The sequence below is a fragment of the Danio rerio genome, chromosome 25, assembly GCF_049306965.1.
Source record: "Danio rerio strain Tuebingen ecotype United States chromosome 25, GRCz12tu, whole genome shotgun sequence".
Lineage (NCBI taxonomy): Eukaryota > Metazoa > Chordata > Actinopteri > Cypriniformes > Danionidae > Danio > Danio rerio.
Genome location: NC_133200.1, coordinates 15,444,010 through 15,462,387, shown reverse-complemented (window position 1 = coordinate 15,462,387; position 18,378 = coordinate 15,444,010). Strand labels below are relative to the sequence as shown.

Below are 18,378 nucleotides of genomic sequence, written 5' to 3'. Positions count from 1 at the left end.
ATAGTCTTCTTTGTTTTTGTATTTCATGATTTATATATGCTTGTCGCAGGATTTCTGAATGCATGGACAGCGATGCAGAAACAGTCATGCAGTTGCGCAGTGAATTACGTGATAAAGAAATGAAGCTCACAGACATCAGGCTGGAAGCTCTCAGCTCTGCCCACCAACTGGACCAACTACGAGAATCCATGAACCGCATGCAAGTAAGCGTCTGCTTTAACAGGACATGTATAACAGGCTCATAGTACTTGCTTATAAGTTTCATATGAATATTCTTTGGTTGTGTCATTAAAATGTGTTTTATACACACAGATGATGTCATAAACTGTATTTCATTCACACAGATTGAGGTTGAAAGGCTAAAAGTGGAGAACGACCGATTAAAGCTGGAGAGCCGGGGCAGTGGAAGCAGAGCAGCCTCACAAATGTCCATCTCCCCTTCTTCTGTGGGCCTTTCCTCACAGCTCAGCCTCACAGAATCCACCAGCTTAGGTATAAAAGCACTTTTGACATGCTTTTTATAGTGTTTTTCTTTTTTCCATCATTCATAAAATGCTAAGAAAACCCAGAAATAAAATACATTTTTACAATTTTTGCATGGAATTAGATTTTGTATATAATCATGGACATTATAAAATGTATTAAAAATAAAATAAAACCTTTAGACTATCAGTGCTGCTGAATATGTATGTCTCAGCCCAGGAGAGAAAGCTCATTTTGAGAAAACAGCCTTTAAAAATATGTATTGCACTTGACAGCTGCAGACACAAACTGATGAGTGACAAAAGAAACACTTAAAGGTGAATTTTATATAATTTCATTAGATTAAACTGAATGTAAGAACATTTTATGAAAGCCTTCAAATTGACAGATGCAAGAAAAAGCTGTGATTTTTCTCTTTAGTGTCTCACATCAATGTTCTTTTGACTTTTAGATATGTTGCTTGAAGACAGTGGAGATGGAAGTTCATGGAAAGAGGGGCAACATGTAAAGGTTGTAGTCAGTCTGGAAAAAGATCCGGAGTGGAAAGAGGTACGACTGAAGATATTTTAGCAAAAAAAATATATATACCATTGATCCAGTTAGTTTTGCCTAATTTTATTTTATTTTGATTTTTTTGTTTCTGACAGGAGTGTAGACCTTCTCAGTTTTTGCTGGGCTGCATTGGTGTCAGTGGAAAAACCAAATGGGAAGTCCTTGATGGAGTGGTCAGACGCCTCTTTAAGGTATTTTTAAAAAATAATTTAGTAAAAAAATAATTTGCAAAGTTTCAGTAAAATATTGTATGCAAAACATACTTTGCGCAAGAACATACATTAAACATCTTTTTATTATAATTATTTTTAATACATAAAAATGGTGATGTTTATGCAAATACTGCCATTTTTAGGATTTATTTCAAATTCAAATGTGATCATAAGATCTTCTAAATCTTCATGCAACCTCCCAATTATAATGTTAGCTTGTCATCGTTTGCTTTGTTTTTTTGTTTTTTTTGTGAGGGCTTATTAAAACGATTTTATTTTTTCAATACTGCAGCCTGCCACCAGGCGGTCAACATAATTTGGCTTCACTGATCACAACCATATGTTAATAATGCACAAGGGTTAAAATAGGGTTAAAACAGAACTTTTCAATCTTTAATTGCTATTATCTTATTTTTCTTCTTTTATTTTCCAAATGTGACACAACAGCACAGTTTAGCATTGACAAGCTAAGTAGTGCAAAATCCGTTCGCAAGCATACTTAAAAAGACCAAAGTTTAATTTTTGCTTTATAGGAAATTTTATGAAACATTTCTGTTATTGGCACTCCAACAGGAATACATCATCTGTGTAGATCCTGTGACGCAGCTGGGTTTGAACACTGACACAGTGATGGAGTACAGCATTGGAGACATCCATCGCGCCAGTGATGCTGATACACCAGAGCTCCTGCCTTGCGGTTACCTTGTAGGAGAAAGTGACACTATCTCTGTCAGGCTGAAAGGTGACATTATTAGTCTTTAAAAAATAAAAAATAAAAATTGACTATTGCATGCATTAACACATGTTGCCTCATAATTCGAATCTTCTCTGTAGACTTGTCTGTGGACAGTGAGGACAGTTTAGCATTTGAGACGCTGATACCGAAGCCGGTTCTTCAGCGGTACATCTCTCAGCTGGAGGAGCACAGACGGATCATCTTTTCCGGGCCCTCAGGCACAGGGAAGAGCTTTCTGGCAAGCAGACTGGCAGAGTGCATGGTGCTAAGAGAGGGCAAGCAGTTGGATCATCAATCAATCGCCACTTTCAATGTGGATAACAAAACTACTAAGGTCAGTATAATAATGATAACATGGGAGGAAACTGTAACTTTTTGGGCTCAGTTTGATGTGATTGGAAAATATTTAAATGAATGTGACAAAATATTAATTGTGATTTAATTGCATCCAAAATAAGCGTTTGTATTTATATTATTTGCGTGTCTCTACTGTGCTAAATGAATATCTTTAATTTATTCATTCAATTATTTTCTTTTCGGTTTAGTTTCTTTATTAATCTTGGGTTGCCACAGCAGAATGAACCGCCAACTTATCCAGCATATGTTTTACACAGCAGATACCCTTCCAGCTGCAACCCATCACTGGGAAACATCCATACACACTTATTCACACACATACACTACAGACAATGTAGCCTACCCAATTCACCTATAGTGCATGTTTTTAGACTTGTTGGGGAAACCGGAGCACCCGGAAGAAACCCATGTGAACACGAGGAGAACATGCAAACTCCACACAGTAATGCCAACTGACCCAGCCGAGGCTCCGTGATGCCCTATTTAATTAATATCTTATGCAAATGATATATAAAAAATTAATATGTAAAAAAAAATTATGTATGTTAGTATTTATATGTGCATAATAAATATACACACAGTACATAAAATATGTAAATACAAACTTTTATTTTAAATGTGGTTATTAATGATTAATCAGCACTAATATAAAACCAGCCAGAAAGATTTATTGCTTAATAAACAGAAAATGTGTTTTTTTTTTCTCAAATCAAATGTTAAGTTGTTTTTTTAATGTGTTAATATTAATATGTTAAGGTTATCAAAAAGTTTATTAATGGAAAAGTATTTTTATTTCTTTTTATTTAAAAGTTTTACAACTATTTAGCTTAAAAACTGTGTTTAGTCTGGCAGTATATAAATCTGAAAGTTAGTTTTCAGTATGTGAGAAATATTGACCACTAACTTTCAGAAACAGCAGATAATCCCAAACACAGCATAGTCTATAATCATAAAGTGAGTTTGTAATAAAACCAGAATCAACATAGCTGTCAACCACATTAACCACTAAATAAACCACTAAATTTAGTAACTTTCAGAATTTACAAACCTTTTAAATTACTAACAAGTTAAAATCCTACTTAGTTTTATTTGTATAAAGTGTGAAAATGTTGTATGCTAGTTGAATGATTCAAAACACTTCAGTAAGTGGTACATTTGAAGAAGTGATGCTCAGAATGTGTTTTATTATAGGAGCTGAAACAATATTTGTCCAGCCTGGCGGATCAGTGTAAGAACATCGTAGAGTCTGCGGATGTTCCTGTGGTGCTCATACTGGACAACCTTCACCATGTCGCTTCACTGGCTGACATTTTCAACGGCCTACTTAACTGCAAGAGCCAGCACTGGTGAGAAACACATGTGCAATTGTTTGTCAGTATTTCCGATGGGGAAAATGCAGACTCTTAATGTCATACATATTCAATTGTGTTATTTTCTCACAGTCCTTACATCATTGGAACCATGAACCAAACCCCATCACCGACTCCGAATCTACAGCTTCATCATAATTTCAGGTATCATCTCATTTAGATTTCTTTGTGATGGTTTGTTAATGTTATTCATTAATTTACTATTTTTGCACACGTTTAGATTAAATGTATTACATATATAATTACAATATCATCTATACCTTAACATATATACATATATTATTAGTTAATCATTTTAAATAATACATTTATGTTAGTACATACATTAATTCATTGCATATGTAAATAAAAACAATATATAATTGTTGTTATTACTGGCATTATTGTATAGGTGTATTCACGCACATCATTCGTTAATTCATTTTTAGTCAAGGACATAATCATTACATTCAAATATACATTATCGTAAATAATTAAAATTATTTTATTTATGTAGCATATACAATTTAATTTTCTTTAATATAATTGAATATTTAAATAAGTTATATTTCAAAAGACATTTTTTAAATGTAATAAAGTTTATTATGTATTAGTCATATAGTTGTTATACCCGAAGTCTCCACAAGAGGGCAGTCAAGCATTTCTCAACTCATGCTATGCTTTTTAGATGGATTCTATGTGCCAATCACACTGAGCCGGTGAAAGGTTTTCTGGGTCGTTTCTTGCGCCGGAAGCTCCTAGAAACCGAGATCAACAGTCGTGTGAGGAACGGAGAGCTGGTTAAGATCATTGAGTGGATTCCCAGCGTTTGGCATCATCTCAACCGCTTTCTGGAAACACACAGCTCGTCTGATGTCACGATTGGTGGGTGACCTTCAGCCAGTCAAAATTTCTCCTTCTAGTTATAGTTTATATCAAGTACATGACTATATACTGAGACATTTTAAAACATATTTTGTCCACCACAGGGCCTCGGCTCTTTCTGTCCTGCCCAATGGATGTGGAAGGGTCCAGAGTGTGGTTCACTGACCTGTGGAACTACTCCATCATCCCCTACATGCTGGAGGCTGTCAGAGAAGGACTGCAGGTGAGACTGCCATCTGTCATAAACAACAATGAACCGTTATGTCATGGCCATACAGTCCAATTAAAGTCCAAATTATTAGTCCTGTGTATTTTTCTTTTCTTTCTTTAAATATTTCCCAAATGTTGTTTAACAGAGCAAGGATGTTTTACAGTATTCTCTAGAATATTTTTTTCTTCTGGAATTTTTTTTATTTCGGCTAGAATAAAAGCATTTTGTAATTTTTTTTTTTTTTTACAATTTTTAGGTCAAAATCATGACCATTTAAGCCAGGGATCACCAATCTCGTTCCTGGAGGGCCGGTGTCCCTGCAGGGTTTAGCTCCAACTTGCCTCAACACACCTGCCTGGATGTTTCAAGTATACCTAGTAAGACCTTGATTAGCTTGTTCAGGTGTGTTTGATTAGGGTTGGAGCTAAAATCTGCAGGACACCGGCTCTCCAGGAACAAGTTTGGTGACCACTGCTTTAAGCTGTATTTTCTTTTTCAATTGTCCATAGAACAAACCATCATTATACAATGACTTGCCTAATTACCCCAACTTGCCTAATTAAGCTAATTAACCTAGTTAAGCCTTTAAATGTCACTTTAAGCCTAATACTAGTATCTTAAAAAATATCTAGTAAAATATTCATTTATTAATTTTCTTTTCTGCTTAGTCCCTTTATTAATCTAGAGTGGTCACAGGGGAATGAACCGGCAACTTATCTAGAATGATGCCCGCCCAGCTTTACCCATCACTGGGAGCCTAATAAAATATTATGTACTGTAATTCTGGCAAACATAAAATAACTAAATCAGTTATTAAAACTATTATGGGATGAAAAAAACATTATTTCCATTTAACAGAACAAAAATATAACAGGAGGGTTAATAATTCAGGAATACTAATAATTCTGACTTCAACTCTATGTCCAGTCAACTGCTGGACTTCCTTTAGCTCACAAATCATCAGACATGCAGCAATACTTTTGAATCATTAAATTCTTTTTTGTTTTAAAACGCATATGTTTTGTTTTTGTTAAGCATGGCGTTAACACTACTCCACTATCAAAAAGTGAAAATGGTTTTGAAAACGCTAAAGAGGAAATTTTGAAAATGCTGAAGTTTTATTACGAGTTTGGCAATGTCGTAGTACCGTTTCAGTATGGATGGACTGAGATGCAAACTTTTGACAATGGTCATGTATCATGTGTTTTACTGTTAAGTGTGGATTTTTTGCGTTTTCTGAAACACAATAAAAATGCCAGTTTGGGCATTAGTGTAAACAGCACCTCATATGGTCAGACAGTAGCTGGGTTTTCATCCTGACATGAAGAAAAACATTCCTAGTGCACATTAGGTGCTTAAGTTGTAAGTTGTTAGAGCAGCTGACTGTAGTATTGGTTGACAGCTTGTGGGCGTAATGTTCACTACGTCAGAGTTTATTCAACAAATGTGTTTGCATCTCTCATTACTCTTTTTTTTTTAGTAATAAAAACTACCTCATACGAGTATAAAAACTTTTTTTTACGAATTACCGATTTACGATTTTTTATTCAAAATTTATAATGTCTGTCACATGTTTCTCATTCAATACTTCAAACACACAAAAACAAAGGGTACTGGAAACTCATCTATTGGTTTATCTTTTATAGATGGTTAACATCTTGGTTTTGGGGATGCAGCAGAGACTGTAGTAAACCATAATTTTTTAAAAGATGTGATTTGCCTAAACAGAGATTCAAAAGAATTGATCCTTTTGACAAACATTAAATATGCAAGAAGTTTCAAAAATACTTCACAGATCATCATACTTTAATGTTTTCTGAAGGATCATGTGATGATGAAAACTGGAGTAATGATGCTGAAAATTTAATTTATTCTATACTACATTTAATAAGTAAACAGAATTTGAAGTTAATCATAATGTAATGGCTAGTCTCTGCATGTCCCTCAATGCAGTTTTGGGATGTTAAAGCAAATGTGTGACTCTATGGCCTCTTGTTGTGCAGATGTATGGGCGAAAGGCATCATGGGAAGACCCAGCAAAGTGGGTGATGGAGAGCTTCCCCTGGGTGGCTAGTCCTCAGCAGCATGAATGGCATTCATTGCTGCGTCTGCGGCCGGAGGATGTGGGCTTTGATGGGTACACCATCTCTCAGGAGGGAAGCCCAGGCAAACAGCCTGCTCAGGGAAAACCAGAAGAAGACCCACTGGTAATGCGTCATGTTGCTTTGAATGATTTATAGACAATATTACTTTCAATGTATGTTAATATATAGTAATCATATAAAATACTTTTATTTTATAAAATAAAAATAGTTAAAAATGCTATGTATTATATAATATATAAACATGATGTAATATATTGAATAAAAGCACTCTTAAAGTGGATTCACTTTTTTTTTGGGACATTATATATGCATTTAATTAATAAACAAAAATGTTTATAAAGCTATTATCATTATATTTTACATCAATAATTGTATATGTTATATTCATTGATAATATTTCATATTATATTATTATCTGTTTCTATTGTTGCAAACATTATTAAATCTTTATTAATATTTAATACTTTTATGAATTTATATATGTATATTTTATACACCTAAATCTCAGAGGTTTTTGTGTAAATGTATATGATATAGCATAAAAATGTGAAATACTTTAGATAATAAATATTATTTAATAATAAATGTTATAATATAGAGTAATATATTTTCATTTTTATTTAATTTACACCAAAATCTCTGATATTTAAATAAACATCTAAAAATGTTATATATGTATAGCCTATGTATTATTTTATGAAGAGCATCTGATTCTTATCGTTGATGTATGCATGTACAGTTAAAGTCAGAATTATTAGCCCCCCTTTGATTTTTTTCTTCGTTTTTAAATATTTCCCAAATGATGTTTAACAGAGCAAGGAAATTTTCACAGTATGTCTGATAATATTTTTCTTCTAGAGAAAGTCTTACTTGTTTTATTTTGGCTAGAATAAAAGCAGTTTAAATAAAAAAAAACATTTTAAGGTCAAAATTATTAGCCCCTTTAAGCTTTATTTTTTCTGATAGTCTACAGAACAAACCATCGTTATACAATAACTTGCCTAATTACCCAAACCTGCCTACTTAACCAAATTAATCAAGTTAAGCCTTTAAATGTCACTTTAAGCTGTATGTAATCTTGAAAAATATCTAGTAAAATATTATTTACTGTAATCATGGTAAAGATAAAAGAAAACAGTTATTAGAAATGAATTATTAAAACTATCATGTGTAGAAATTTGTTAAATCTACTCTCCGTTAAACAGAAATTGGGGGAAAAATAAACAGGGGCTAATAATTCTGACTTTAACTGTTAATATGTATGTAAAATAAATTTAAAAATAATAATATTCTTAAATTTTCTTAAATTTTATATTTATTTTATAATTTAATTTTAATATCTTCTTAAATATAGTTAACGTTCTTAAAATATTAGTTAACGTTCTAAGCGTTTCCAGTCGGTTGTGTAATAATATGTTCTTGTATCTTCACAGATGAACATGTTACTGAGACTAAAGGAGACGGCGCACTGTGCAGGAACAGAGAGCTACGACAGCGACTCCACCAACAACAGCCACCAAGATGACATGATCGACTCCTCATTAGAGTCTTCACTGTGAAAACATTTAAAAACACACTTCTGTGTGAAACTACGGGGTGCTGGAAACCCTGAAAAAAAACTCTTATTAAACATCACACCAAATCAAAGAAAACCGTTTTGAAGAGCGTCATTTCAGCAAACGGACCACAGATGGCGCTAAAAGGGTGTTCAATGTGGAGAAAAACGGACCATCTGAACACTCATGAAGTCAGGTATATTTCAGTCATATTAAACATCATAAATATGTCATGCTCAGTGATTTTAATGCACTAGTGAGCTTTTTTTGGTGCTTGATAAAAAAAAGCCTTACAACTTTTGATATAAGTTGAGGTAGCCCAGCAAACATTTTTAGTTTTTAAAATATGTCCAATAGATGTCTTATAGACGTCTAAACATAGTCATATTAGCTAAAACAAGCTAATTTTGAGCTGTCAGTGAAAATTTAATAGACGTCTAAGATTAGGCCAAAACTAGACTATCGTCATCAAATTAACAAAAATAAATGACCACACATCTAAAGTCTGTCTAATCTATTTGACGACTGGTCTAGTTTTGGGCTATTCTTAGACTACTATTCGATTTTCACTGACAGCCCAAGTTTAGCCTTGTTTTAGCCAAGCTGTCTACTTAAGATGTCTGTTAGACAGTCTGTTAGTTGTTTGCTGGGTGGCTTGTGTCTTAAAGATGTGCAAGTTTCTACGAAACAATTAATGCAAGAACATTATAGCCTTTGAAGTGTGCACTATCCATGGGACCTAACAGAGAAATAAAGTATAATGTGAACTATAATAAAAAAAAACAAATAAAATATGTTTGGAAATATATTTAAGCTTCGATTTGTGCCAGGAGTAAATGTTGTGCCTCTTTAGTAATTTCTATGCAATACAGAACTAGAAAGTCATCATGGCTAAAATATAAGTCGACTGGTTCTTAACAGAAATCCATCATGATTGCATTTCAGTTTAGTAATTCTGCTTACTTTTAGATGCACGATTGGTCACATCCTTCCCCCCAAATATTTTTACAAGGACAACTTCATCCTATATTTATGTGTATGTGAGTCTTCTTTGTTGAGTGTAAGTGTGTTTGTCTAAAGTATTTGTTGAAGGGAGAAAGAAGTTTTGTGTGTGTATTATTAAGGTTTATAAATAAGATCTCAGCAGGTAGCCTATACATTCATTAAAAAAGTCTGGCACATGGATGTGTGTGTTGTGTTTTCACTGTATTTGAATCAGCTTGTCTAGTGGCAAACATTAGCATGAAGTTCATCAAATGGTTTACTCAGAGTTTATTAATTCAAAGAGCGCATTTCGTTCACCTAAAAATCTTTTATTTATTTCTGCTGCTTTTGAACACCTCCTGTAGTATTTCTTTTCATTTTGTTTTCTTGTAAGATCCTGCCAGGTATTCATGCTGTTCTTTAAGTACTTTAAACACATCTACATGTGACATTTGTGTGAAAATGAACTAAGTTTCAGAGAAAATAGTCCACTTTCCCATTAATTTCTGATCAATTTTGGACTGAATTCTGTGTATATTTTCAGGTGTACTATATTTTTGTAAATATTCGACTCATATTTTAGATGTTTGTGTAGTCTAAGAAAGTGATTTTATGTGAAGTTGTTAATATTTGATGATGTTTTTCATTGTAAACTTTGGTCAATAAATGTGATGCCCAACAGTTATTTTCCAGTGTTTCTTCAGAGTCTTTTCCAGAGTTGTCCAGAGTTTTTAAACAAGAAAACTGTTTAAATGATTTTAATCTTTTTTTTGTCTTTTCATAGTTTGTAAATGGGATTGGTAAAACTTTCTTAAGACATTAAAATGCAAATTATGCTTGCAAGTAAATAAAAGTTTATGATTTCAACTTGGATAAAATCATATGTAGGCTTTATGGATGTCTTTATTACAAAAAAAAAACAGGGTTCCTGTACTTAACCATCTAGTTTAATCATGCTATTTTTAATAAAAACTGATAAAATGTTACATTTCAACACGGACAAACACAATCATAAACATTTTGGTATTTTGCTTTGGATTTTTAATTTGTAAAAATATTTTTTTCCACACATATACACTTTTTACAACAAACATCAGAACACATAATAATATAAAATTTTAAGTTAGAAATGTGCATCTACGTTTTTAAGATTATAGACAAGATATTCCAAAACATTAAGAAAGATTATAAAAATACAATTCCATACAAAATATTCATACAAATCACTATACAAGCTGCTAAAAACGCAGCGGTTATTCTCTCTTCAACTGAAAGGTGTCCTATAAAACAACCGTGCCAAACAGAAGCACCACGTTTTCTTCAGTTTTGTGCAAGTCAATAGAAATTACAGAGTTTATTTAATGACTATGACACGGTTATTTCCTCGTCTTCTGATTCTGAGAAGTCTGAGTGCTTGCTGGAGATCGAGGGCGACTTGAAGTGTAAATCTGCAGTGAACTCGTGATCACCGCGCGATTGGCAGAAAGGCGCGCGCGGGCTTTCTCTGAGAACCGCCTCATGTTCAAACCTTTTTCCGACGTCGCTCAGATCTGGGTTAGGGTTCATTTTCGTCGGTAAAGTTTGTTCCCTGCAGCCGCCAGACGACAGAAGTTCTCTTTCTTTGGAATTTCGCCATTTCATCCTTCGGTTTTGGAACCAAATTTTTACCTTGAAAGAAAGAGTTGGCAAAAACATGAGCACACGTGTGTTTACCTCAGAAAAAGGTACGGTACCAAAAATATGTGGACAAAATCAACTTACCTGAGAATCTTTAAGACCAAGTTTCGTCGCCAGTTTCTTTCTGTCCGGCTTGCTGATGTATTTCTGTTTTTGAAACATCTTTTCCAGCGCTTTACGCTGTACGTCAGAAAAAACTGCCCGTCGAAGCATTCCTCTCCTCGGCTTCCCTCGTGCTGTGAGTGGCCAAGCAAAAGTTCCGGGAATTGGAACTGCTGATGACGATGCTATAAAAAAAATAACCCAAATATATGAGTCTATGTTAAGCACATATTATAACATTTTAAATATCGGTCCTTTATAGAAACTTTATGAAAGTTTGGTACTAAAGTTAAGCTAATGTTTTTAAACCAGTCCATTTTAGTGATACGAAACGAGGAAGCTAATTAGCACATTGCTTGGTTCCCAAAAGCATTGGTATGGTAACAAGGGCGAGCAGTCATTCAGAGCGCTCCAGTGAAAGATAGAGGTGCTAATGAAGCGTGGACGGTAATTGTGTAGTAATGAACTGACTGAAAAAGGCTTAGGACAGGCCACTAAAGCCATATATTACGGCCACAAAAGAGATTTACACTTAAAAACTAAACACAACGGCATGGCAGGGACATTTTGAGAATACTGATGGCGGGGGACTATGTTTGCCCCCAAATATTTTCATTAAATGGACACGAAAAGCCATTCATACTGCTCAAGTTGTTTTGTTGACGTATTCACAGCGCGGTGAAAAGACTCAGTCTATTATCGTTGGCCTGAATGAGTGCACGATCCACAAGGCTATTTGTAGCCCGCATTCATTGGAGTGATGGACATGAAGCTTAACGCAAAATAGACCCGGTTTTATTGGTTTTATCTGAGGTTTATGTAATAGATTTAGCGTTTATTTAACTGTGGTTGTCAAAGTCACGGAGTACCCTAAATTATATATAACTTAAGCCTATTTTTCTACTTAAGCTACCTAATTAGAGCAACTTACACAATGTTAAGCACTTTTCATGCTTCTACATGAGACCCAAGTTTTGCTTGGACGTCCTGTGAAGACTCCCCACACTCTATGTGGTCTTGTGAGAATATTGAAACACTGAATAGAAGCTAATAGGGGAATTAGTCCATGACTGGTAAATGCCTATCAGCTGCATGCTTAAGTCAACGACCGGTCTGTGTGTGGCTGCCCAGAGGGAGCTGACCAATTGGTCATGGTGCTGAAAGCATTGTTGCCAATCAGTAACTAAGTACACTGGCTCGGTGGGAAAAAGGCAGCAATGAAGAGACGCCAACAGTTTGCTTGTGAGAGTGGACCCGCCTTAAATTGGGACCATGACAATTCCGGCTAATTTGTGGATTAGGGGAAGCGGTGCAAAATGTCAGCAGTCACTGCGTTTGCTAAATAGGGCATCAAATTAGCGAGACTGATTCCACAATGTCCTACAAATTCCAGCAATGCAAGCAGATTCTGAAGGCCCATCAGTTTGACCGAATTAAGAAATGACAGCGATTTTTCTTTCTTTAAATGTCTATTGACCCACCTGGGAAATATGATGCTCTGATGAATGGATGGAATGATCCGTCAAAACAAGGGAAAGGAAATGTTTTTGCATTCATTCCTTGCACGGGAGGTGGTGGTGAAGCTATGAGACAAAATAAAGTGGACTACAGTCAAATGAAATGTACAAATTAAATATGACAAAGCGTCTTAGATTTAAGCAAACACTCTTTGACATTAACAAGTTTTTTATATATACAAAAACCCATACCATTTCGTGTTGTTGACGCGAGAATCGCATTCACTCCAAACTTCAGGTAATTTGGATCGTTGGAAATTGATGTTTGCGGGGAGCTTGATCTTTTTGCCAAAGAAGTAGACATGGCGACGTGGACTGCGGAGGAGGTAGTGTTCAAAGTTGTGACACCTGTTGCTGGAGGAGATGCACTTGGCGACGGGATGCTTCTGTGCATGAAGGCTGCAGGTCTGCTGATCCGCAACAGGTCCTCCACAAGGAAACTCGAGTGCGTGGTGAACGCCGATTGTAACGCTGGAGGCAAGGAAAGAGCCGACGAGGGCCGCAGAAAGCTCGGATACATGGCAGGTGGCGCAATAACACTTGGCAACATCATTGCACCGTTTTCTAGAAATTGACAGCGAGGAAATCACTCTCTCACTGCAGAGACTTGCGTAGATTAGGGTCCAAGAGGGCAGAATGAAGGAGCTCTTGGCCGTCCCTCTCTCTTCCAGGGGTTTTATAGTGGACCGCTGGAGAAGCCTTTTCATGGGTGACAGCTCTAACAATGAAGTTCAACCAAATTCTCCACGTGAGTTCCGTTTACTCTAGAGGCGGCGCGTCCTGATTGGATATAAGAAATTCGGATTGGATTAGACGCCACAAACAAACCGCAGACAACGGCCTTTACGAATAAAAGCAGTGTAGCTTTATAGTTAATTATCATAATGCCGTTACAATGATTGCGATACATAAATAATTAATGTAGGCATTGCCTGAAACCATATAAAATTCACATTTAACTCTCAATAAAATAAACAATACAGGAAACACAGGGTAAAAAAAACAGACCTAATTAAAAAAAACATAATTTTAATATTTTTATTTGTAAGTAAAACAGTGCCAAAATTATTGCATGCTAAGTTAATTATTCTTTAATTATTCAGTGTATTGTTTAATTGTAGTATTGTTTAAAAACATTAATTAAAAGTCAACAGTAGTATATAGCCTAATGCTTCGAACTTTTAAAAATAGAAGATAAATCTTAATTGGCATCAGTAGTTCCACTTAAAAAAACATTTTGAATACTTCGTTGTAAACTTTCTGCTTAGATTTTTAGTGAGAAATGTTTTTTTTTTTTTTAAGAATATTAGGCACAATATTCTTTAGAGAGTTGCAGTTGGTTGGATAACAAAAATATTCCATGACATCTTTTTTTTCAGTATTTCTTTTTGTGTGTTCAAAAAAAACTCGTACGGTTTTGAATGTAGAGCAAATAATGATGGAAATTTATATCTTTGGTTGCGAACTTTTAATTAGATTTTTTAAATAGTAGATTTTTTTTAATATTTAGTATTTAAATATTAGAAAGATAGATAGATAGATAGATAGATAGATAGATAGATAGATAGATAGATAGATAGATAGATAGATAGATAGATAGATAGATAGATAGATGCCATGGTTGACTGAATTAGGCTTCATAGGTCACACACATTTTTGTCTATTGAGTTACAGAGAGTAAAAAAGGGGTATTTCAATGTGTGAGGAGCTGGGTCAGAGAACATGCTGCGCCACACGTGGATAAGGTTTAATGTGCTATGGCAAAGCACAACCTTTCAAGTTTTGCTGCTGAACCGCAGGGGGAAAATGGCCAACGCCTACTGATAAAATATATTATGAAACAAGAAAAAGTGCGAACAAAAGGATTTCTCCTAGGAGGCTTTTATCAGGATAGACGCGCTCTTCTGTCAGATGCGGCAAAAGAGGTGAATCCCGAGGCCTGTGGGCTAAGACCTGTGACTAATTGCGTTTGACCACTGCTCTGTCAGGATTTGTCCCACTAACCATTCATTTTCTTACAGCTACCTTCACATTTATCTCCGAGGAGTCAACTCGTGCGCTTTGATTTGGACAGGAAAAAAGACGAGGGGAAGACATAGTCCGCGTGAGCCCTGAGCGATGACACGGCGAGTAAATCTCCATGAAATTATGCGCCAGGCGTTGCTCTTTAGCACAAATGGATTGTAATACCGAGTCTTTAGACAATATTTCAGAACTTTTTTTTAAAACGGGATCAGCTCGACAGCATTCTTAGTCTTTCTTAAGTCTTTGCAACAATCCTAGTTAAAGCAGAGAGGTCTTTGTGGGGGAGACATCGGTAGGGTGGCATTGCGCAAGAAATTTGGGACAGCTGTTTCGGCGCAGTACGTTGCAAGTTTACTGTAGATGTTTCTTTTTGTTGGTCAATTAAACATTTTAATCTTTTTTAAAATACTTGTTAATAATTAAATTACATTTAAATTTCATTTTAAACCATTTGTATTTGTGTTTATTGCACTAAATGCAGCATTTTGCTGACAGCCATTTGCGCCTGCTTAAACAAGTATTAAAATCAACATGCCAATAACGACCACCGTTGATTAGCATGTAATTATTCCTATTTTAACAAATGATACCACCGTAAGATTTGCATCAGTTGTTTTTAGCACCGCCCGGGGCAGTCGTATTAAGACACCTCATCACCTTCAGAAAACCCAAGAGGACTTCTGCACTTCCAAAGCACTTTATTCCTTCTGTTGCACTTGAAAATCCCTCTATTGTACCTATCAAGCAGATGGTTTGCAGGAAATATAGCTTAGCCTCAGTGACCGAAACTAATTTCTGCTTGCTTTCCAAGCCATGGCACGATTGTTTTCTCTTTACCAAATAAAGGGAGTGCAGCTGGTCGGGCGCTGAATTAAACCCATTAAAGACACATTTCTAAGATATTATATCCACATAAATGTGCCTTCCCTGCTCCAGACACACATTAACGCGCGCGTTTTTGCATAACAGATTGCACTGAGATCATACATTTCTTCATAAGCTCAAATGCATAAATCGAAATGATTTGGTTTCCTTATGTTACACGGATTCTTTCTGGAACTGTTTTATATAATTTTCACATGTTAGGAAGTTACTGATTTTCACCTTATTACCGAATAGCCTAAAAACAAAACTTATAATAGGGAATTTATGGTTTATTAATCAAAGTCATTTCGTACAAAGTATTTTGTACATTAAATACCTGACAACTCAATGCAATTTTATTATTTATAATTGTTTTACATAATAATAATAATAATAATAATAATAACCTAAAGCAAACTGCAATTCTATAAATTATTGATATTTTTACCCAATATTTTAACACTGGATTTGGGCCTTGTTTTAACACCTAAGGCCTCTCTTTCTTTTAGTCCATTTTTTAAGACAGGCCGAGCATCTGTTTCTGTAGATCGCAGGACGGCAGAACACTGAGGAGATTAACCAAGAGGCCGAATACAGAAACACATTGACAAGCATTAAATTGATATTAACTCTGCATTAAACACAATGCCAGAGCAAACACAAGTCTCAGAACAAAGATTTGCATCAAACACCTGTTCAGTCTGTGAGACGGCTTTGCCCGACATGTTCTGCAGCCACACAGATCAGCGACAAGGGGTACTTTGTTTATTAACGTAGGCTTTTGGTTTTGAAGCATGTTTTGGCTTAATTTTATACAGTTTTATTAACGCATACAGCTTTTATTAGATAACATATCTCTTTTCCGCGAATGAAAATAAAGCTGTTGACGAAAACGGTCAGTGACTTGCAATGTTTATAGCACATTTTTGTTGATGCTCATTACAGAAATGTCTCGAAAACTTGACATTTTGAGTTCTTTACGTATCTTGTAAAACTATTAACTCAACTAAAAATTGTGAAAACTGGCAAAAAAAGGATCACAAAATCAAATTAATATATTTAGTTTTTGTACCGTTGTGAATAGTTTTTGTTAGGATTTTTTTCCTAGGATAAAAAAGTGAATTTGTTTGAACAATGAACAACGAATAAATACATTAGAACTTTAAATGATTATAAATTAACATTTTCTGTGACACAAACTTTTAAAAGTCCTATGGTGCACCACTATTAAATTACGAATATGCTAGAAAAAGAAAAACTTTATTTAAAAAATAAATACAAATAACAACTTTTTTTGTTTTCCCTAAAATGTATTTAATTTAAAGAGAAAAGATGAGTTTTCATTTCAGAATATATTATCATTGGATATTATTTGTCATTAAATGCTTTGAGAAACCAAATTATGGTAAAAACGTTGAAAACAATGGATTGCTTTGTGTTTCAGTTTTTGTAATTTGCTTAGTCTGAAATAAACATAAAAACCAATTTCCCATGGATAATACATTTCTCATCATCCCCTGTTCTGTATTTAAATGCATTTCAATACAATACCCATCAATAGCTAATTCACCATATGCATTTAAAAGAAAACAACAAGCTTTTGTGATTTAAAAAATCTCACAGAATCTGTTCATTAGATTTAAATTGGTCATGGGAGCTCAGGCCACATCAATGTGGCAATGTATTTTCTTCTCATTTTAATCTCATAACGTTTCACAGTTACGGCAAATCTCTTCAAGAGTCTTCAGCACCTGGCAGGTTGTTTTGAAATAGAGCTTGTAAATGGCTGTAGTTAAATTGTGTTTCTTGGGAAGCCCAAGCGTTGCTACGCAGCCTGAAAAAAGGAACAATCCTCGTGGTTGTCAAGATCACTTTAAATTAAGGGCTTGTTGCTAACAAGCAATCACTGCTGCAAATAAAATGACCCTTGGTCATGCTAACCTGTGCCATTTTTCTTGCTGATGCTCATAATAGGAAAAGCCACTCAATGAGCTTAAAACGGGACATTAAAAAACAGTGCTTGGAGGGAGGACTCCCTATTTAACGCTAAACGCTTGTATGGGGCTGTAGGGTGGTGTTGAGAGTTTGAGCCCATCAGCACAGTCTTTAGCTTTGTTTTAGACCTGAACTCAGAGAGAACCCTGTCGAAAGGGCCCTATTGAGGACGCCTGATAAGTTGAACATGGGGCAACGCAGACGAAGCCGAGGCGCTTGTGTACTGAGGAGGAGCTGGGGTTGTTCACTGGCCACTTGAATGGGGGACGCCAGCGCCCGTTGGCTGGCTGGTATTGATGTGTTTTAGCCGAGTAATCGGATTGAAAGTGAGCCACGGTATTTGTGTCAGTTCACATTTCGTCAAATGGATAATATGCATGGCCTTGGCGTGGGGATTCTGTATTGAGACTTTGGCTTGCAATTCAGTGTTATGAAAAGGCAAAGCCTCATTTAATTCAAATATAACTCTCACTCGACCATTTACAGATTGCTATATTTGCATAACAGCAAAGAACTTTTGCCTTTTCAAGGCCTGGCTGTGTGTGTGCGGGTGCTTTTCCTGTGCTTCTCTCTGGCCAGGCCTTAAGAGAGGGAAATGTACGCGAATGTGCGAAATAAACGTGTACATTGTGAAGGAGTGGGTTTTCTCACAGGGATAAGCAAACAGGGCTAAGGGTGAGAAGAAGTTTGACTATGACATTTAGCTTTTTTCCCACTGCTGGAGCAATATGTCGAGTCGGACAACAAAGCAAATGTGCTACAGTGGTG

General features: G+C 35.3%; 2 protein-coding genes across 40 annotated transcripts in view; one reads left to right on the top strand and one right to left on the bottom strand.

Moving 5' to 3' along the window:
* nav2b (neuron navigator 2b) overlaps positions 1–10,111 on the top strand; it is a 159,163-nt gene extending 149,052 nt beyond the window's left edge. For 36 of the 39 annotated variants that reach the window (XM_073942957.1, XM_073942956.1, XM_073942953.1 and 33 more), the window contains 12 exons: positions 50–203; positions 345–492; positions 935–1,032; positions 1,131–1,226; positions 1,821–1,989; positions 2,082–2,317; positions 3,532–3,686; positions 3,783–3,854; positions 4,378–4,574; positions 4,679–4,797; positions 6,789–6,992; positions 8,324–10,111. In XM_073942957.1, coding sequence (XP_073799058.1) covers positions 50–203; positions 345–492; positions 935–1,032; positions 1,131–1,226; positions 1,821–1,989; positions 2,082–2,317; positions 3,532–3,686; positions 3,783–3,854; positions 4,378–4,574; positions 4,679–4,797; positions 6,789–6,992; positions 8,324–8,449 — 1,774 coding nt within the window. In that variant the 3' untranslated portion in view covers positions 8,450–10,111. Of the gene's footprint in view, positions 1–49; positions 204–344; positions 493–758; positions 801–934; positions 1,033–1,130; positions 1,227–1,820; positions 1,990–2,081; positions 2,318–3,531; positions 3,687–3,782; positions 3,855–4,377; positions 4,575–4,678; positions 4,798–6,788; positions 6,993–8,323 lie in introns of those variants that run through there. The other 3 variants (XR_012400329.1, XR_012400328.1, XM_068217509.2) reach the window with 2 other exon arrangements.
* Positions 10,112–10,453: 342 nt separating this feature from the next.
* Positions 10,454–13,364, bottom strand: dbx1b (developing brain homeobox 1b). Its single transcript, NM_131178.1, is given in 4 exon segments — positions 10,454–11,098; positions 11,192–11,394; positions 12,691–12,792; positions 12,919–13,364. Coding segments are annotated over 4 exon segments (969 nt in total). The 5' UTR covers positions 13,280–13,364; the 3' UTR covers positions 10,454–10,795.
* Between the last annotated feature and the right edge of the window lie 5,014 nt (positions 13,365–18,378).